Source organism: Atractosteus spatula, chromosome 2 (genome assembly GCF_055471065.1).
Source record: "Atractosteus spatula isolate fAtrSpa1 chromosome 2, fAtrSpa1.hap1, whole genome shotgun sequence".
NCBI classification, from domain to species: domain Eukaryota; kingdom Metazoa; phylum Chordata; class Actinopteri; order Semionotiformes; family Lepisosteidae; genus Atractosteus; species Atractosteus spatula.
The window spans coordinates 28789753-28812504 of NC_142707.1; the positions used below are offsets into that span (position 1 = coordinate 28789753).

Consider the following 22752-nt stretch of genomic DNA (forward strand, 5'->3'; position numbering starts at 1 on the left):
CCTACTGTGTGTTTCAGAGGTCATGAAGATTGAAACAGCGATTTGGATGGACAATGAATCTTAATTATCTTCTTAGCTAACGAGAGGTCATTGTTAGCAAGGACATAATGTTTCTCACTGTGCTGTGTAAGTGTCTTAGTTTGATGAACTGGTTTGTGTTTCAGCATTATTGTTTTATATTTGTGATCCATTTTTTTTGTTTGAAATTTCTCTAAAACATACCATAAGAATAACAGAGCAGTAAAACAGGAATACAGTCTCTACAAAATGTTTATTACTGCACAGTAGTCTCAAGGCTAATAATGGACTGGCACAACTACCACTGAAATATTAATTCTGCCTACCTCTATGTATAATAAATTTGGTACATTGTTTAAGCAACAAATATAATTCTTTTCTCTCAAGGTTGCTGTGAGTGAATGATTCCTCAGTTAGTACAGATATGTATAGATTGTCTTGCTAGTCTGTTGGAACTTTTTCTAAAAGTTTCTAACTGCTTTACCCAATGCAGGGTCACAAGGGAGCCAGAGCGTATCCCAGCATGCAATGGGCTCAAGGCAGTATATCCCCTAGACAGGAAACCAGTCCATCAAAGGGCACACACAGACACAAACATGCACTGAGACCAGGGCAAATTTTCCCAGAACCCATTGAACCTACTGTAGCAGTATGTTTTTGGACTGTTGGAGGAAACCCACACAAACACAGGGAGAACATACAAACTCCACGTGAACCAAGGACCCCAGTGCTGCAATGCTAATCACAGTGCTGGCCAGATAAACACTCTTCCTCATGCATTTTGTACTGTGTGTCAAATAAAACACCAATTTGAAGCAACAATTTCAGGTTCAATACAATCAAGTTAATTAACATATTCAAAAAATGAGTTTTAAATTAATGTTTGGGAGATCAAACCCTAGTTTTGCTCATTTCTACCTAGTTATGTATAAATACAATGATTCTAGCTTACAGAGTTTTGCTTTTGCATGATACAATTCAGCGTTTGCCCTCACAAAAGAGGCAGTACCTACTGTGCAGCTCTCTGTGGATCCATTCCATTACCTTTTCTAACGAAACCAACCCCAGTTCTCCTACTGTCAAAGAAAGCCACTGAACCCAGAATCAGAAGCTACATTTCTCATGGAATTCAATCCTCCCCAGTACTCCAGTTCCAATCAGCCATCACCCTGTCCTGGCTCTCTCATCCATTTCTTCATTTCCTGCACCTGCACCTTCACCTGGTCCCCTTAACAGCCAGAGCCACCTCTCAGCCTCCTCCACACCATCTCTTCAAATTCACTGGTTTACTTTCAGGACTCTCAGTGGTTTGTCTTGTGATACCAACATCAGTCTATTCCTATTGCAGTCCTACCAATCTACCCCTAACTATTCCGGTAGCCAAATTCATCTTCAGTCTCACGTTCCCAAATGCCATAGAAAACAACCTTCTTACCAAAATCACTGTACCATCCTACCTTGGCCCATCCTGATGATACTGTACCTCCACGGGTCAAGAAATTGCATTCCCTTGGTTGGTGTAATCAAATTGTGTTGGTGTAAATAAAAAATAATTACATATTATATTATACCTTATAAGCCATTTAATATTATCGATGAATCGCCATTTTAAATGTTGGTTGCATTAATTGTCAAGATTCACATTTATGATTTTTGCATTGGTTATGTCTACCTCTGCCAGGTGGTGAGTAATCCAATCCAATCTGTAGTGAGAGCAATCAAGCAATGCACAAATTTCCCGATGCCATAACTAATACAAGCACCACATGATACATCACGATAAAGAAACACACGTTAATCTTACTGACAAACAACAGAAAGATAATAACATTATCATGGACAAAATTGACCTAAAGGCCTGAATTTGGTAATAGCTTTTAATACATCAAATCAAAGAAAAAATGTATTACATTTATTATTTCTTAAAAGAAAGTCAGCAGGAATAAATACAGTAGATATAACAGATATACTTCACCTTTTCAGCAATAGAATGATACCACAAGATGGCACTGTGGTCCTTTTCATACAGCTTCCAGACTTGTATTTATAGATATGGCATGAAAAAATCTCTCTGAATCACTAAATGAACAGCAAATTGAAGGAGGAAAATTGTTGCACAGCAATTTCTAAGATCAAAAACACCAAAATATTAGAAATATGGCCAAGTCTCCATTTTAAATAAAATAATGATGGGTGTAGCAAAGTAGACACACCATATTTTACACTTATAACTCTGAGGCATTAACAAAATAACCTACAATATTCTTACAGAGTCTATATCCAATTATACATTTAAGGCTCCTTTACTTTCAGAAAAATTACAATTTTTTGCTGTTTCTAAGACATTTCTTATGCTTAATAATTTTATCAAGCTTACTGACACGTGTTGACACAGCTTTGTGAGTCATTAGGGTAAAAAACTTCAATACAATTTAAATTAATAGTAAATTAAAAAAACTATGAACTTATATTTAAGAAATAATATTATGGACCAGTTTTTTTACATTAAGATTATATGATCAAGAATAAAAGTAATGGAAAAAAAACATGCACACTTGTGAACAAATGTCATCTCCATAAAAAATACCAATTGTATACATACTGTAGGTTTTGCCAATGAAGTAAAAGCAAAAGCAACAGCATACTCCTTGAAGATACTTCATAAACAAGAAATATGATATGAAAAGGTTTTCAATACAGATATAGAATTTAATCATGTTCCTTTGCAGGATATTTACTATTTACTGTGTATACTCAATTGGAGACAATTTATTTGTCGTTTATGGCAATTAATCTTAATCTACTGTAAGTAAAATACTGTAAAAAATTTTTAACTTAACAATGTAGTGTTTGAATACTGTTACTTTGACTTGGTGGAATATGTTTAGTGGAATCTAGATTTGACTTAAATCTACTGTTTATGAAGGAAAATGACTTTTTGGAGGAGTTAGCTTGATCCTGATGTCACCATTCTGATTACAGTCTGACAATGAGACTAAGAGATTCACATTTGTATAAATATGATTCAAATTTGAGGTCTACTACCCCTTACTCTAAAAGATTAATAGCATCTATACTGCTTATTGGTCAGAAAGAAATATTAAGGATATAAGGCATATGAATGCTGAATAACGCTCAGCAAATTCCATTTTAAAAAATGACCAAAAAAATACAACTTAGAAAATCAAGCCAGCTGTAGATTTTACCTAAAATTCCGAACCAGCATTAAAAAGTTATTTCTAAAAACAAGCAGTAGAAAAAATACTTTGAGGCCTAATAAATACATATGGAAGCAAAGAAGTAGCAGCCTCATTGTTTTACTTCTTCTTGCTGGAACTCTTTCCCCGCTTGGGGCTTTTCTGACGTGGTGGGGAGTTTTTCTCCAGCTCAGCCTGACGAGCTCCCTCCAGTGCAGCCTCCTCCTCCTGTTTCCTGAGCTCCGACTCCAGCAGCTTGCTGCGATACAACTCTCGTGCTGTCAGGATCTTCTGCCTGTTTACATCCAGTAGCACCTGCGGACGTTTGAGATGTTGTACAATCTTGATAGTTTTGTGAAACACATCCCCTTTTATCAATATTTATTTTTTCTTTTAAATCATATAAAGTGAAAACTGTTGATAGCAGACTTCAGCAATGCTTTATTTTAGAAAAGGAATACCTAATACTATATGTGCAGCAGAGGTTATTACAACAAAAGGAAGGAGCCCTGTCTGCCTGAGGCTGTCCTAATGGGCACATCACTAGATTGTCTAATATATGATCAAATAGGAGAAAAAATTATCCCTTACTAGTAATGCCTACAGGTGTGCAAACAACAGCAGAAGATACATAAGCCAAAAGAATGGATTTTCCAATGAGAGACTCCATTTTAATAAAAATGTGAAAGGTCAGTGGCTGCATGGCTAGATGTCAGCCACTCTGGAATGAAGCTTACTTTCACTCTTTTTCAAATTTTGATTGATGAGCTTGGGCATTTTGATAAAGCAAGAAGTGATAGGTAGCAAAAAGGGTTTAAACAGGAAACAGTCTTCCCTGCTGTAAAATTCCTGGCTTCTCACCTGTAGCTGTTCGTACATCTCTAGCTGTCTTTTCTTCAGCTCCTTTCTTGACAGCTGCTCCTGTTCTCTGTGCTCCATTATCAGGTCTCGCATCAGGCGGAACCTTCGGAATTCTTCTGATTTCTCCCTCTCCTGCTGTAATGTGATGAAGTCGTCCTTCAGCACAGACTCTTCTTTAGATTTTCTATGAAGAAACAAAAAACTTTAACAGCTTTATTTCACCAAAAACACATTATACTTAACACTTATAATAAGAGGTACTCTTGCTATTAAACACGCACAGGGATCATTACGTGTGCTGTTATTTGAATTTATTATAGAAATCCAAAGCAGGTACTTGTACATTTTTTGAGCCTCTTTCATGTATTTCAAACAATTGATCTATTTCACTTAATAAAAAAGGGAACCTGTAGTTCTCCAAAATGCTATTGTCACTAGTGTCATTGTCACTATTCTGATTTCAATGGGTGTTCAAGCTGAATATTTGCTGCCCATGCACTCTGGCAAATTAAATTAGGTGTCACTCTCTAGAATGACCACTGTCCATATAAACATAAATACACCCATAAAAACACAATACAGTAAATAAAAAATCCACTTTCTTTTTGGGACAGGGAGTGAGTTGATGTTATAAAAATTACTACTTATACTGACCTATTTAATATTAGCCTAAAGTACAATTAAGGGAAAAAAATCTCTCGCAAAAAACACAGCCTTAGCACAGACTGGGTTCCGCTCATTGAGTTTTGGTGAGCAGTAAGGTGTTTCAATCTGCCAGTCATAGTGAATATGCAAATTTCAATAACTTAAAAATATGTGACAGAATGCTAAGCAAACACACTGCTAAGGAGATTAACAAAGGAGGGGTAATACACAATGTGAGGGATAAACAGGCTCAATAGTGACTCTAAAAGAACTCTTCACACTTTGTGTGAACAATTCAATATTCTGTTATCATTTTTGTGTTTGAATAATTTAATAGGGCGGCATGGTGGTGCAGTGGATTGTATTGCTGGCTCATAGCACTGGAGTTTTTTTCTATGTGGAGTTTGTATGTTATCCCAGTGTTAGCATGGGTTTCCTCCTACAGTCCAAATAATTACTGATAGTTAATTGGCTTCTGGGAATATTGGCCCTGGTGTGAGTGTGTGTGATTGTGTCTGTGTGTGCCCTACAACGGAATGGAGTCCTGTCCAGGGTATATCCCACCTCATGCTCATTGCTTGCTGGGATAGGTTCTGACAACCCTGTATTGGATAAAGTGGTTAGGAAATGGATGGATGAATGAAGATTATATGGGGATAATTATATGAATATATTAATAATTCTAATAATGTATTGTTTAATCAAGAATACTTTAATAATGCAAAATATAAATAAATAATTATCTTGAGGTCTATAATTGCTCCCACAACATTTTGTAATTTTGTAACATATACATTTTGCATGTACTGTATGTATATATCAGTCATGTAATTTCTCCTAAATATGATAAACCCATTTTTATTTTATTTTTAAAAAAAAGAGAAACCAGGAGGAAATTAATTTCAAAAGAACAATTTAATCACCAAAAGTTGGGAGAATTATTATTACTGTCTTTGACCTTCATATAACACAATTATGAATATTGGAAAAAAAGCCTGTGATCTTTAATAATGAGTAATCTGGAGGGGTGAAACATTTCAGACTAATTTTACTTTCATGGTATAACAGGTTCTCCTCCTGTTACTCTGACATGTGGATTAGACATTAGATGGATAGGTAACGTCAATGAAAGGAGATCTCTTGAGGGACAGCAAACTCGGTTTGCTTAAAATAGCTTTTAATTAATATACCAAAATATTATCAGATTAAATTAGTAAAAATTAGCTACAAGGGGGAATTCACAGGGGAATTATGACCTCACTTAACCTGCTGTACAATGAAAGATAGTTTGCTGCATAAATACAAGCTTTAAGTTTCAGTGTTAAAACTTGAAATTGCAAATTTAGAAATACAACTTTGAGAATAAAATGGGGGAGATTTTGTTTTGTTTTTGAGATTTTGTTATAAAAACACTAATAAGTTTTTGTAGTGGTGGTTAAAATGGTGATGTTTTTATTGGTTGTTTTACACCATATAAATAATTTACATACTGTATTATACCTTGGTACATTAAAGAATTTTTATTTCTACTGGAATTTATAATTTCAGAGGTTAAGATGAAGTATAGATGACACTTCGTTGTCTGACATAATTTCTCTTTTCCCTAAACATTGATGGTGCATAACATTGTTACAGTACATATACTGCATAGTCACCTCCAAAATTATTTGCACCCTTGATAAAGATAGGCAAAAAGACTATATAAAATAAACAACATGGGTATTGAGCTATATTTCATGCTCACCAATATATAAAACTATATTCTGATATTTTGATGCAATTGCTAAGAGAAAAGTGTTTTTGTTCACAAGTAATAATTTTATTTCCCAGAAAGATAGATGTCAATATTTTTGGCATCCCTAAATATTCTTATAAATAAAATCAAACAAAATTATATCTGTGTTAACATTCTATCTTTTGCATTCTACTCATCTTAGTTTTAAGTACCTATATTATGATCTTCCATTGCTTCTACTGGGGTATATAAGTGAGAGAAAACCCATATAAAATTAATCTGTCATCCATCGCCATGGAGAAAGGCAAATAACTCACAAACGAAAAGAGACAAATAGTGGTCAACCTTCATAAATCAGGCAATAGGTACAAAAAATAAATAAACTAAATATACCACTAAGTTTTAAATCTCTGGAACAGTGGTGAACTTGTCTGTTAGAGGATGGAAGTGTATCTTGCCCCGACACACAGTAAAGAGCATGGTTTGGGAGGTAAAGAAAAATCCAAGTCTTACAGTTGGAGAATTACAGAACTTTGATGTATCTTGGGGTCAGCAAGTGTCAAACTTTACAAATAGACACCACCTCCATGCCAATAAGCTACTGTAATTGCAAGAGCTTCCAGAAAAAAAAAAATATTGAGATGAAACCAAAAACATAAGAACCTGGAGTTTCATAAATAGCATTGGCACTTGTATTGGAACCAGGTGCTATGATAAAATGAAAATAAAGCTCTTTGCCCACCCAAACCAATGGTGGGTTTGGCATTAAAAAAAGAAGACATATTCAGAAAAGGACATAATACCTACTGTACTGTAAAATATGGTGTTCTAACATACCATATTTTACAGTACAGTATTTTACATAAGGTGTTCTATAAAAATATCTTGTGTAATATCTTATGTTATAGGGCTATTTTCCTAAGTCCTAAAAAATCTGGTTGCCAGGTCTGGTCTCCCAGGAGGTTTAAGCTTGGCCTCAAGTAGATCTTCCAGCAAGACAATCAAAACACATCAAAGTCCACAAGGAAATGACTGACCACAAAAGCAACATTGCTTTTTGACTATTCACTCTCTGAACGTGAACCCCATTGAAAACCTGTGATTTGAATTAAAGAGGGCTGTCCATAAGCACAGACCTAAGGATATCAAAAGACTCTGTATGGAGGAATAGTCTAAGATATGTGTTCTCCCAATGTGATCTTTATTATCATAAAACATTACAGAAAAAGGCTCAGTGCTGTTATCCGTGCAAACATTACTGAAAACAGTGGTGCCAATAATTGTGGCATTTAAGCTTTTGGAGATAAAGTCATTATTTGAGAAATTAGTAATTTTAGCTTATTCTATTGAATCATTGATAATGTAAAATATATTCCACATGTTGGAAAATTACAATATACCTGTGTTGTTCATTTTATACAGCCTTTTTTACTCATCTTTATCAAGGGTACCAGTAATTTTGGAGAAGATTATATACCTCTGCCTGGACAGGTTGGTACTTAATGAGTATTGCATAATATGTCATAAGAGACCAGTTTGGGCTAGGGTAAAATGTACTTCAGTGTAATTGGAGGTGCCCTTAATCCAGACAATCTGTGTGAAGTGCCTAGTGGAAACAAGGCTTTGCATGTTAAGTAAAGCTGAATAGTTTCATTCATGCTGGGACCTTTTATTCTCCCAAGCCTCTTTTAGCAAATTGATCGTGCATTTTTACTATAAGGAAGGTATTTTCTTTTTTGTATTGTATTCTTTGTTGTATGTAAATTGAAAGAATCATATGACAATCATTTATCTTAGTGGACTAAAAGTGCACAATATGCTTTATCTTTTAAGGATTAAACTGTTACAATGATTGTGAGATATACTGTATATATACAAGTGAGTGAGTGTGCCAGGAACAAGAAGGTCTGAAAGTTTGGCTTTAATGCAAAAAAAATAATTCTGACAAGGGTTCAGGACAACTGAAAGACCCTAGTAGAGAATAGAAGGTAAATATCCAACATTAAGCATGGCAGACACTAGCAAAGGAGAAAAAAACTTTCAGAAAGTTTTACAAATTAAATTAAATTTATCAGTCTTAGCTGTGGATTCTGGTTGATTACGTAAGTAAAAGGTTATGAAAAGGAAGAGCAAAGTAACATATTACAGGTGGAAAAGGCTAAAATGTATTAAATACTGTAATGAAAAAAACAACAAACAGGTTTAGATTCAATGGGAAATGGGTGAATTGTGTACCAATTTCCCATTGAAAAGGCTGGAAGGGCATGGAATGGCATGGTATGGACAATGCAGAGAAAGAAGTGAGAAGTGAGATTTAAGGTAGACTACTAAAACTACTGAAAATTCCCAGGGTGGCATACTTTGCACTATAATGCTTCTGTAAACTAGAGATAAGGCCTATTATTTCACTTAGACTTACGTGTAATTAAATATTTCTAATAAGCTTTATGTGCCTTGACAAACCAGATTGGTGCCTCTCCCTAATGCAGAGGAATTTGGCTAAAGAGGCCCCTCTGATTAGAGACATCGTAAAACTCAGTGCTGTATCAATGATATACTGTATAACACAGATGGGCTCCAGCCAGTCTTCAGTCTAGTTCATTCCTAAATACCACAGAGGTCAAAGGTCACTATCCATCACCCAAAGGAAGATCAAACAATTGGGGATCTGTAGGTGCGTACCAGAACCAAACCTGATAGAAACTTAGCCAATCACCAACTTGTGATTTCGTCCCACATAAACTGGAACATGTCCTTTTTCTCTGGTGAACCACTGGCTCTCTCAATCTCTCTCTAAACTGGCAAACTGACTTTTACAACCATGTGAGCGTAAGCAGTTGAAGTCAGAACTTAAAACTTGAATCTCCAGGATGCCAGGCTGAGAGTGAGTCAGTAAAGTACTGAATTCTGCCCAATATATTCTTCCTGAATTAGAAGAAATCTTGTGTTTACAAACCCACTGTTATTTTCGCCTGATCAACTTAATTGATCACAGTTGGACTTTTTCTTTTTGACAATTTCCAGGACATTCTGAACAAAAAGCTATAGCATCGAACACATTAAGTTCCCCTTTGTCTACCTTGTGAACCTCAAGAAGAAAAACTGTGCACAGACTGTTTTAAAGACTATTTTTAAAGCTCTCTCCCAGCACCGAGTAGCTGCTACAGCCAGCTTTTACCAGCACAAAGTTTAAACTCATCAAGGACATCTGGTTCAACAGATCTTTCAGTATTAAATATCATTATTCATGTCATTCTTGAGCAAACTATTATCACAAATAAGTTTGATGCTTAGTTCATAACAGTAAATGTATATTTACTTGTGTCTGAGACTATAAATGTGATTTAGTTTTACAAGACTGATAAAACTAGACAGTGACGCATTATAGAACTAGTCAATAGAACAGTCAATGCGTATTTTAACTCTGAAGTTGTTAACTCTGATCTTTGTAATCCCAGAGTGAATGATCTGCATTTCGCATTCACAGCAGATTCTTTTACAGAAATATGCTATTACGTTTTTTTATTTATTATACATGTTTTGGTTTTGGTCAATATATTGTATATTCTATATTTAGAATCTGTGTGAGACTGTACATTATGATGTTTGAGTCCTAAAAGTGGTCAAGTACTCTCACAATGTACTGTTACAATTTATGATTGTTACAGAAAATTAAAACCTGTAACTTCCTAAACTAGCACAATTAAATGTACAATAACACAAAAAATAACAGTTTCAGTTGTTAAATGAATCCTGCATGAAATGACGATGGTAATACCATAATTTATCTAGAGACAAAGACTGAAGGAAGGTCCTTCACTATTTTGTGGAGAGTGTTGGCTCCCAGGGAGCTGGCAGATGAAACTTGAGTATTGACCCCACAAAGATATTACTGCAATATGAGGGGCAAACAGTGAAAAGTAATAGTTTTTGTATACAGTACATCTGGGCCTGTTAGAGAGAGCAGGCATCTTCTAGTTGCTGGTATCTATAGGGGAATGTTCTATTTTAAATAGGAAAGACTTAGAAAAACAATAATTATCATTTAAAATGACAATATAATACACAAATCTACTCAGACCTGATAAATGGAGTCAGATCTATGGGAGGTGGCATAGTAGGCTGGGAGGAATCTCCTTGAACCTGGTGATGAAGATCTAGACCTGGTGGTGTTGATGGGTCTTCTGGTGAAGGCGACAGAGCAGCTGTAGGAGATCAATATGAAGTATTTATTTTTCATTAGTATCAGAGACAAATGTATTTCGTATTCTAAAGTGTCTATAAATACTGTTATATACACAATACATTTGTTGAAGAATCTTTATAACAATTCAATTGGTACCTTTTCAAACTCTGTATTAATATATGTTATGAGACATAATGTCATATGTAGCATTTTAATGGTGAAAGACCACCGTCTAATTCTTAGTATCTCTCTTGCAAATGTATTGTGGCAGGTGCCTATATAACATCAAACATTTGGCAGGGAGAGAGCCTGGAGCTGGGGTCGCTGTCTGTTCCAGAGTGAAGTGAGGGAAACTGGTGGAGCTGGTGGATTGTGATAGCCCAGTGACCCTACCATTCATACCAGAAATCCTATATCTTACTTCCTCAGTTTGTCTGGGCTCAACCCTCCATGTACAGTACGCAGTATTTCAAAAGATATTAAAAGTTAGGTTCCTTTGCACACTGGCGTATTTGAGTTGACATGAAAACATGGAAAACTCAAACCCTCTAATAACCCTATTTCGGAATGGTACGGTACTTGAGTTTCAATCTAAATTGAAGAACTCGGGGGAGATAATTGATTCAGGCTTGACGTTTGACCCACATGTGCAACATATGTAAAAACATCATTCTTCCTCCTCACAAATATCACCGGACTATGCTGAAAAGCTGGTAAACTCTTTTGTTTTCTCTAGAATTTATTACTGTTACTTTATCACTGGGGTACCTATATCATCTTTAAACAAACTACAGTATGTCTAGAATTTGGCAGTCAGAATCCTGACCAGATCTAATACAAGTGCTCACATTACTTCTGTCTTGGAGTACTTGCACTGGCTTTCTATCATGTTTCTTGTCAACTTCAAAATCCTCATGCTCACCTAAGGCTCTACAGGGCTTGGCATCTCAATACCTGTCTGAGTTACTATCATCTACTCCCTACCTTGTAACCTTTGCTCAATATATGGGTGACAGGGCCTTCTCTAGCTATGCCCCTGTCACGCCCAGTACACCTAGAGGGCGCTCTACTTCTCTCCTGTTCCTAGTTCCCTGTGATTATTCACGTCTTTCTGGTGTGTCTTGTTGTGTAGCCTATTTACTTCCTGCTTCTGCTCTGCTCCTTGCTCAGCATTGAGGTTCGGATGTCCTGAGACCCGCCTAGCACCAGGTCACTCCTGTCCATGGCCTGAGGGCATAGGTTTCTATACAACATTTCCTGAAACTCTGAGCCCGGGCTAACCCCCGTCTCGCCTCTACGCACTGGGTCTATATTTGCTCTCCTGCCATTCCACGGTTCGTCCTTTCCGACATCCGTGACAGCCCCAAAGCTCTGGAATTCCCTAAAGATTTCAGAACGTGAGCCTCCCTGAGCTCTTTCAAATTTAGAATTAGAAATTTAGAATTTAGAATTTAGAAAGGCTTTTATTTAACTGGTTCTGTGTCTGCCCCAGTGCTTTCCTTCTGTATTCCAAACCTTCATTGTAAATGTTTGATTGTGTTATCTCCTTTCACTGTGTATTTTTTTCTTCTCCCTCTGTAAAGCTACTGAAGAAGGAGGTACTATATAAAATAAAGTTTATTATTATTAATAATCTCAAACTATAGAATTGACTTCCTCCAATGATGTCCCATTTGGTTCAATTTCAAATGATACATAATTACAATGATACATAAGAAATGTGATACACATTTCTTAAGAAGTAAAATTTCAAATCAGAACTTGAAAGCTAAAATTGAAGACTCTCAGTGCTTTACAAAAGATGACTCCTATAGTGTCCCATTTTATAAATTACAAAATGATGCATAAACGTTTTTTAAACTAATTTTTTTGTTCAAGACCTGAATGCTCAAACTGCAGATGTCTAAGGGTAACATGTTAAATGTTAACACAATTTAAAGAGAAAACCTTAAATAGGTATTCAGATGGGGGCTCAATATTTAGTTGAAGCACCATTGGCATCCATTACAGCCAAGGTTTTTTTGGGTTAGTCTCAGTACGAACTTTTTGTCTTTGTACAATTTTTGCTCATTCTTCTTGGCAGATTTGCTCAGATTATGTGGGGATCACTATGGACAGCAGATATTAAGCCTTTCCACAGATTCTTAATAGGATTCAAGTAAGGACTTTGACTGAGATGCTCAAGGAAATTAATTTTCTTATTCACCAGTCCAATGATGGTTTGGCTATGTGGTTCGAGTCCCTTTCCTGCTGAAAGGTGAATTTTTGTTCTATTTTTAGTTTTTTAGCAGACTAAAACAGGTCTTCCTGTAACATTTTGTATCATTAGATCACGAAATCTTTTTCCACATATTTGCAGTATTAGTTAAATGCTTAAATGCAATCTCCATTGGAAATTTGACATTTGCACCAGTCTATCCTAGGCCAGCTTTGTAGAAAGACTGGGATACGGCAATGTTTAGACAGAGTCACTGAACTCTGTAGTTTTTTTAAAGTCACCATTGGGTACAACATGGCATTCTTGATATATAATGATTCTATTATACTAAATATCTTCCACTTCATAATGATTGAGTTCATTGTGCTGAAATATTGCATTTCTTTACACTTTTTAAAACCTTTTCCTGATCTGCCTTTGTACAGTACAACTTCATCCCTGAGTTGGTTTTGAGCTCTTGGTCTTCAGGATTGAATCTTTGCATGAAAAAGGCTTTGAACACTTACTCAATGAACATATTTTAGTTTTTAATTTTTCTTTTCTGACATATAACTTCTTTCACCCATAAATGTTTTCAGTTTGAACACTTTGAATATAATTAAAATATTCACTTTAAAGATATGTATACATACTGCAATTTGTAATTGAACAAAATGGGAAATCACTGGAAGGCACCTTTGGCAAAGGATAATTTTGCAAGGCACATCTCATAATTTTGTAGAATTGTAGTATGATGTAGTAGTATGATTTTTTACGACTTTTGAAACAATATTTTTATCTTTTTTATCTTTAAGGAAATCGCTGACCTACAGTATAAAGATTTTCAACGTTTCTCAAAGTCAATTTTTTAAGACTTTAAAACCTTTCTTTAAAAAATTTCTGGTTTCACTTTTGACTCCTATTACATCTTTGTTTTTTTGACATCCTACTTTGGTTTTTTATAGTTTGTTAGATAAACACTGTAGAGCCATCTCTTATTTTGAATTTGACGTGTACTTGTCCACATTCTGATAATTACACAGATCTTAGTAACAGAATTCCTATACCCATATTATATGGAAAGTTTGGAAGACTCAATTTTGGCAAAGTCTCACATAGAGATGCAGTAGCTTCTATACATTAATTCCAGGGACATAAATTATGAGAAAAATGGGTAAAAACCTCTGATAAAAAATATTTAATTGTTTAACAGAGATGGAAATCCAAGGTGTATCACTAACCTTTTATCAGTGTTCAACATAGTTCCTATTACTGTCTTTTCTGATTTATTAATAACAAACTACTATCTTCAATCCACACTTTTGTTTTGCAGAAAAGTGTCAAAATAATGGTCATGAAAATATTTTTATTAGTATGAGCAATTTTTAAAAATATTTTATCAGTATGAGCAATTTTTAAAACCTTTTTAAATCTAGTTTTATAATGATAAAATCTCACTTTTGGAGGTTGGCTTTCCAAATGATGGCAGTATTCTTCACACTACAGAAGTGTGATCAGAGAATAGTGTAATTCAAACTCCTCTCTAAATCTCATGGTTTTATTTTTTTTTTTCATCCATTATCTGAAATCTTCTTACTCCTAGCAAGGATTGATACTGGAACAAAACCTGAATGGGACACTTGTCTGTCAGAGGGAATAAACTCAATTTTGAGACACCAGTTAATCTAGCATGTTTCTGGGAGGGAGAATCTTAGCACTCAGAGAAATCCCATCCAGACACTGGGAGAGTATATGGGGTTCCCCGGGCCAGAATTGAACCTATTGTATAAGCTGTGAAACAGAAGCCTAAACTGCCATAACCCATGTCACCTGTTTCAAATTTATTTATAGCTTTTATTTTTATGCATTTGGGTGAAATCTACATTCACTTCATGCGATCTTCATGCTATCTCCAGATATCTCTAGCTGTTGAAGTGGCAAATCTTTCACTGTAGATCTCTGACCATCCCCATCAAAGAAATTGTACTGAGTGTTTTATTCCTTATGTTCAGCCTAATTTAATATCCAATAGCAATCATTACAGCACTCATTTAAATAAATTTTAGGTATGAATACATTTGATTATTATTTTTGTTTTGCAGTATTTTTTAAAATATAAACTGTGTTTACTTAACTTTAACACATGTGATGTGTAATGAAATATAATGAAAAATGGTACTGCACCTCCATCTCCAGTCACGGTGGTGATAAGAACCCCAACCCCCTTGCCAAGGGCTTCTGAGGTCTTCTTTAGTAAGTGTTTATTAATAAACTGCAGACGGGATTGCATGGCCTAAAACACAGAAACAATAAAACCGTTGGTCATAACTGCCCAGCCAAATATTGTTTCTTTTTTTCAGATCTAAGATCTCACACCACAAAAACAGAAACCGATGCTATCAAAAGAGTCTATATATCAAAGCCCACATTTAAACGATTGTGTAGAAAATCTATAACCCATAATAATAATAATAATAATAATAATAATAATAATAATGTTTATTATTAATTATTATATTTGATTAATAATGTTACCACCCTTTTAACTCTAAGAAAAGTATCTGTAGTAAATCAGTCTCTTTTAAGACAGGTAAAAAGATACTAGTGTTCCAAAGATAATCAATTTACATGAGATACTGTATGTCAAGAGACAGTAACTAACTGTAAATATTATTTACAGTTATTTTTGCAGCATTATCTGGTGTCAAAACATGAGAACATAAGAAGCCTTACAAAAATGAGAGGAGGCTATTTGGCCAATCTAGCCCACTTGGTAATGAAACCAGTAATGTTTCATTACATAAAAGGTGTTGATGTAGTCAGCAGGATTTTTACATTTTAGACAGACAATAGAATTTAGTACTACACACAACTTGCAAAAAAACAATAGACCTTGATAGACCTCCCAGGTTCAGCAGTTTCCCAAGCTTGTTTCATTGCCTTGATTTCATCCACACGTTCTGTATCCTTCCTGATGTCTACTGTTTCTGCATCATTACTGTCACTTACAACTCGAAGAGTCCAGGATGGTTTGCTGACATCCAGAGCCTAAAATATATGATCAGCAGTCCACATTATCTTGTAATATGTAATCTGATGTACAGTATTCCATCCACAGTAAATCAGACCCCTGATCTTATCTTCTGTATTTGTAATTACCAAATATGAATAAGAAACTTGAGATCAGAGCCAGATGATTCTATTTTCAAGAGACTCATAATCAAAAGTCAAAACAGTGAATATGAACTGCCTTCACTCAGATGGCAGATCACCACAAGAGTTTAGGAATGAATTGATTTTATTATTGCTATTGCTTCATTGTTCATTTTTACACTCAGCCCCAATCAGCCTGCTCAGGTCAAAAGACTGCACTCTACCTTAAAGAAGAACACTCTTAAATAGTTGTTGTTATGTTAAATAGTTTATGTTAATCAATTATAACTCAGTGTCTCAAAAATTATGCCTTCATTGGTCTTTTTAGCATATGTATCATACTGTATGTACAGTATGCATGTGTAAAGGTATGACTAGCCATGCCTTTGTCTACTGGGCTTTGAACTTGGCAAATATGTTTTCCCCTTCTTTCATGTGGTTATTCAAAAATATCCTTTTCTGATTTTCACACAATATAGACACCTGTGAGAAATAAAGTAGGAAGAACATTTGTGGAATATTATTCTCTCAGATTTAGTTAAATTTTCAGTCGATTTTCAAATCTTTTCTGAAATCCCCAGCACAAATGACCTTTATTTTTTCTACTTTTGTGTTGCATTACAGTGTTGTCAAGTCGGATAGGAAAACAGTGTTTTTGCATAAATGCATAAATCTTTGACATTTTATACATTAACTTTTTGACATTAATATTCAAAGAAAGGACAAGTATGTACATTCTGGTTAAAACCCAAAAGAGTTTAAATAACACTTGAAATATAGACAGGGCCTAAATGTCAGGAAGAAATCGGCTTGGAAATGTATGCTACAAGTATGGGCAGCAGAAAAGTTACAAACAAGACAGGCCCATTCAGCTCATATTGCTTGTTTGATTTTGATTTCTACTATCTTAAAGTCTACTGTAGGTAAAACTGCATGTGGGCCCCTATTTGTTTCTTGAAATGGTGCCACATTACCTATTTACTGTACCTGAGAGTCTGGTCTTGATGCAGGTCTTTCTTTTTCTTTGCCAGATTTGTCCTTATCTAATTTTTCCACAGGCTTATCCTTTCCTTTCCTGGATGACTTGGGTGTTGTAGACCCTGCAGATTTATGTGCTTCAGTAGACTGGAGCTCTGAGTTTACAGGGATATTGGATTCATCCAGCTTCTCCCCATAAACTGTGGAAACAAAAAAAACTGAGGCTTGATAAATTGCATTTCTTTTTTGTCTTAATATTTTCCTAAATAATATCAAATTTATCTACCACATTAATGATAGTAGGGAGACATTTAATTAATCAGATACAGAATGTACAAGAGAGAAGAATATTTTAATCTGTGCACTGTATGTCAACTGGTGCTTAACTTTCAGAAATTCTTACGAAACAGATACCCCTTTCTTATTCTTAAACTTCATCTTCTTTACTGTTGCATAATTTCTTACTTATCTCCATCCATCTTCTTACCTCTTTATCCAACTTAGTGTCACAGGGAAGCTGGAGCCTTTCCCAGCAAGCAACACGCGCAAGGAGGGATACACTCTGGATGGGACACACACATACTCCCATCAAGGCCATTTTTCCTGAAGTCATTTAACAAACCAATATGTCTTTGGTATGTGGAAGGTTAACCAGTCCATCTGGAGGACATACAAACTCCGCACAGATAGCACCCAAGGTCCAGAATTTAACCCATTGCCTCAGTGCTGTGAGGCGGCAATGCAAATCACTGTGCCACTGTGCCACCCACTTACTCCATATTCTACAATTGGTTATTTACCAACCTGATTAAATGTTCCAGCAAAACAGATTTATACTAAATAAACAAAAAACTATTAATCATCAATATCTGCACCACACATTTACATCAGCATGGTTTCCCTGTAAATTTGTTTATATTCCATAATGCTTTTTATATATTTATTGTTTATATTCCATTAAAACTCACAATTAGATAACAGCTAATGAAACATGTTTTGATTTCCCTGGTACAGAAGCAGGAACACAATAGGATAATCTACATAAGTGCCAAATCAACTATGCAAGCATTCCGTCAAAACCTATTCACTAGGGAGATGAAGAATACATTTTCTGGTCTGCATTCCAGATGGAACATGTACTGTTTGAGGCTGCTGTCTTGAGTTACACAGAAAGCACATCTGACAAACTCTGCTCTGCTCAACTACTGTACCTCTCAAATCATGTTTTGAAAGGACCGACAGAACGGGACCACTTTTGAGAGGGTTTATAACACTTTCACATAAGTGATGGATCTTTTCACTCTCCACACGTGCTACTTCCACAGTATTTCAAACTTTTTTATTTTACTGTAGAACCTGTGATGTATTTCTGGTTATTCTTCTTACAATGTTTTTAAATGAAAAATAGGGGTGTTTCAATACAAGGTTCTATACTGTATATTTAGATAGATATAAATTTATATTTTCTAGAGAATTTTCATATGAAATTTCCTGTCAGATTTGACAAAGTAAATGAAGAGGGGGTTGATCATTATGTCGCTGCTTTCTGAAATACCTGTCATTCTAAAAGGATTATACTTTCAAAGTTCAAATGTTGTTTGGAAAGATTTCTGTTTGGCTTAAGACATTTCATACCAATTATAAAAACAAATTTAGATGCCAACTTCCAAAACGAATTACAAATAAATCACAAATTGCACATAGTCAGAATCATCCCCCTCTTGTTTATAACTGTTTTAAAATAAAAAATAGAAGGATTATTAAAGTTTTTGAGACACTGTGAATCAAATTAGTCTTTTTTTCTAAATCTATCTGCACCTGTCTGATTTATTATCCCCAAGAATATCAGAAAGTCACCTACCCTGAGAGCTTTCAAATCCAGACTCAAAAACTTCTTGTCTTTAGTTTATTCATGTTTGTGTCTGCTCCTTGCATCCTATACTGCTTTTGTAATCCATTGTGCTACTTTTATTATCTCCTTTTTCTTGTAAACTATTTTTTCTTCTTACTGTAAATTGCTTTGAGAAGCTATACATTTAAGGCACTATATAAAATAAAATTTATTATTATAAATATATTAATAATAATTAACATTTTGGTATCTCAGCAACTGTTAATCAATCCAGATCACTGCTATAATCTTTTGACCACCATGAGAAGGGAAAGGAATGAAGGAATGAATCAACATATCCTGGGAATGAAGCCAGTGATATCTAGACTACACTACTCAACCTGCTCTCTGAAAGTGCTCATTGGTTAGTTAAATTAGTTAGAGTCAGTTTAACATGAGTTAAATAGCTTTACTTTACTGTATAAACAATTAAATAATGAGGCTTTAGATATTTTACTTCTCCATATTAAATACATATTTTTAAAATATTGATTAAGAAATGTGTTATTCACCTAGAAGAAACTACTTTTTGCATTTCTGCTTAGTTTTTCTGCATCTTGGTTGAGCTGTGTTCCTACCTGCCTTCAGGATATAGTGGGCACTTCTCAGTGGCCCTGTACAATCCTGCTAACATTTTTAACATGCATATTTTTTACTTAGCAAAGTAATGTTGTCTTTTAATGACATTGCCCATTTTTTTTACATTCAATGAAAGTTCAACCACCTAACTTGCAGAAACATCCTAAGGAGCTAAGTATGTTAATAAGTATTTAGATGTCAGTATTTTTTTACTGAAAAAGTCAAATGAGTATGGTGCTGCAAGTTAGAGCAATGCCACTATTTACATAATTAAGTGTGTACTAGGTGGCAGTGTTGTACTAGTAAAACAACACATTTAGTTCTATACAGCCTTTAGTAAGCAATGATTTATTGTTCTTCACATTTTTAAGTGCTTAATTGTATGTTGTGATACATATACAAAAATGTTAATTATATCTATTTACTATATAACCAGCTATACTAATATGATTTATGCTTATTTCTTATAAGATGACTAATAAGTTACAGTGTTTAAAAATGTATTTCAGTTTCTAAAAACAGAGAGATTACAAAAGCTAAATCTCTGAACTCTAAAAGAAAATGAGACTAAGATGAGATCTGCAAGGGTCTATTACACGCTCGGAAACTAAAAGGAAATTCATTTAGGAGGGAGAATAGGAAATGCTTCTTTACACAGTGAGTTGTGGGTATCTCTCAGAGGCTTGAAGGTCCAAACTCTAAAAATTGTTAAAAAAAAACAGCTAAATAAAACTTTAATTTCACTTAACTCTAAACTCCTAAATTATGATTGAATGGCCTCCTTCAATTTATAAGTTGTTATATGGTCTGATCTTCTAAATTCCTTCAAAACAATCATTTTCTTCCTTCCTGTACTTCAATACAGTACATCTCTTTGCTTGTATATTATCTGAAAATGTACCATACATAGTGAACTCATCACAGCTTAAGAGGACCAAAGACTTTCCCATTAAACACATGGAGAGCAGAAATGTGGGGAAGAACACATGTGAAGAAGATAGGGAGGAAGGGCTTTGAAAAGGCTATTAAAATGTATAAAATTAATGAAGTAAACTGCTTATCAATGCAGAACGGGGTGGAGACAAGGTTTAATGATATCGAACAGCCTAATTTTTCCAGAATATTCAATGAGATAATTTTGTTAATCTTTATTAAACAAGACAGAGTGGATTAATTTTATACTCTGTATACCCTAGAAATGACAACTTATGAGTTATGTTAAATGTCAGAGAGCTTCAGATGTTATTGATGTACACCACCATAAATGTACAATGTATTACATTAGACTGTAAGATTTTTCCTTAAAACAAGCTAAAATATGGTAATGTCCAAATATAATATTAAAATGAATGTGAAGTATAATGACATTCTAAAAGGTGTACTGACTGTAAAACCTGACACTATAATTTTAGCTTTGACTCTATGAGATTTTGGCAGTAATAAATGAACAGATGTAACCTCAGGGATGTCTGGCAACTTTTAGGTATCTATATTTGTCTATAGGTATATAAATATTTTTATTCCAACATCTTTGAGAATTAAATACTGTTTTTAAAAGGGTATTTCTGTTACTGGTAGCAATTTTTTAATACTGCAATTAAAGATGATTTTTTTCAGTTTTATTTTAAACTTTAATCACATCCCTAGCCCACTAGGGGGCAAAAGTTAACTTCATTAGATTTGGTATTGACCCAATTAGAATACATACTGGCTCAGTCAGGTTCTTGTATTTTCAGATATTTTTTGAAAACCTAAAGGACGGATTTGTTATTCTTTTAAGAATATAGGTCAGTTTATACAGTGCCATTACATGAATCATTTAGCAGCATTAAATCTATGTAATAAGGAACATATTTATAAAAAAAAACATATGGGAATACAGTATTTTGAACTTCAAGGATTGAAATAATTTTTTTAACATTTTCAAGACTAAATATGCTGTTAGTAATAGTACTGTATAACCACTGAGTGACACAAACAGAAGTAACAGTGCTGGGTCAAGGATTACTTAACTGCCTTTATTCAGCTTCAATAAACATAGGAATAAAGGCAGCTAACTTCCCTTACTTACAAATTAACATTATTTATTAAACAAATGAAATTATTTATTTCATGACTTAATGATGTATTACTTGATTAAAATAAATAAATAAATGTGAGATTTTACCCCATGTTCCTAATTCAAACGATAATATTAAACAGAATTCTATATTCTTCCTCCTGAAACAAGCAACTGCCCAAGATGAAAAACCTTTTCACTTACAAAAAATCCCTTATGGAAAATAGATGAGAAAGGCATTCTAAGGACAGAAATGAAGTGGTGTAGAAAGAGAAAAATGTTTCTACAATTAAACTGTTTAGTTTCATATAGAATGAAATGTTGAACCTCTGAAACATAATGAACATTAATATTTAATATGACAGCATTCAGTCATATTGCTAAAGTATGTAACATAAAATAACATGTAAAAAAAGTATGCTTGTGGATTAACCTGTTGAAGGCCCCTATTTAAATACAGATTTAAGACTGTATACACCTGAACAATACTTCACCGACAAGAATTTCTTTGATGAAAATAAAGGTAATCATGACAAAATATAAATTACTGCTGAACCAGATGAAGCTCACATTGACTAAGTAATATAATTTAGATTGTTTCCTGCACAGGAATTATGAAATTGAAGCACGCTAAAGAAATTGCAATTAAATTGCTCAAATAAATCATAAGTTAGGATTTTTAATGAATGGATCATGTCTTCCTTTCTAAACTAAGTTATATTGGTATGAGAAAAATTAAAGGGTGGTGCTATGGTTGTCATTGCACATTGAATTGTAACCCTAAACTAGGCTTCAATTCCAGATCTGGGGTGCTATCTACAGTATATGAATTTGATATGTCCTTCCCAGGATTGTGTGGGTTTCCTCCTGGTTCTCCAGTTTCCTCTCGCAGTCCAAAGACATACTGGCAGGTTAATTGGCTTTTGGGAGAATTGGCCCCAGTGTGAGCATGTGCATGTCTAAGTCTCCATGTGCCCTGTGATAGACTGGTGCTAGCCAGGATAAGCTATGGCTCCCATGTGACCTTGAATTTGATGAAGCAGTTAGAAAATGATTGGATGGATAAGAAAAATTAAAATCTGTAAGATGTGACGTGTTTCTCTTGTGAAAATTACAGATGGCCTCAGTACTATGCTTAAAATATGAAAATATATGCTGATACAAAATGCATCCTGTTACAGTATATATTAACAGTAATCAGTCATTTAATACACATTTTTCACCAAAAAACTTAAAGGGGCCAAGCAGCAAAC

The 22752-nt window shown here is 34.4% G+C and overlaps 1 protein-coding gene across 1 annotated transcript in view; it reads right to left on the reverse strand.

Annotated features, from left to right (window-relative positions):
- Nucleotides 1–1881: 1881 nt before the first annotated feature.
- adgb (androglobin) overlaps nucleotides 1882–22752 on the reverse strand; it is a 111652-nt gene continuing 90781 nt past the window's right edge. Inside the window, exons 30-35 of the mRNA XM_088939997.1 lie at nucleotides 16980–17170; nucleotides 15732–15887; nucleotides 15024–15132; nucleotides 10538–10661; nucleotides 4077–4260; nucleotides 1882–3530 (exon numbers count right to left, since the gene is read on the reverse strand). Coding sequence (XP_088796123.1) covers nucleotides 3336–3530; nucleotides 4077–4260; nucleotides 10538–10661; nucleotides 15024–15132; nucleotides 15732–15887; nucleotides 16980–17170 — 959 coding nt within the window. The 3' untranslated portion in view covers nucleotides 1882–3335. The remainder of the gene's footprint in view (nucleotides 3531–4076; nucleotides 4261–10537; nucleotides 10662–15023; nucleotides 15133–15731; nucleotides 15888–16979; nucleotides 17171–22752) is intronic.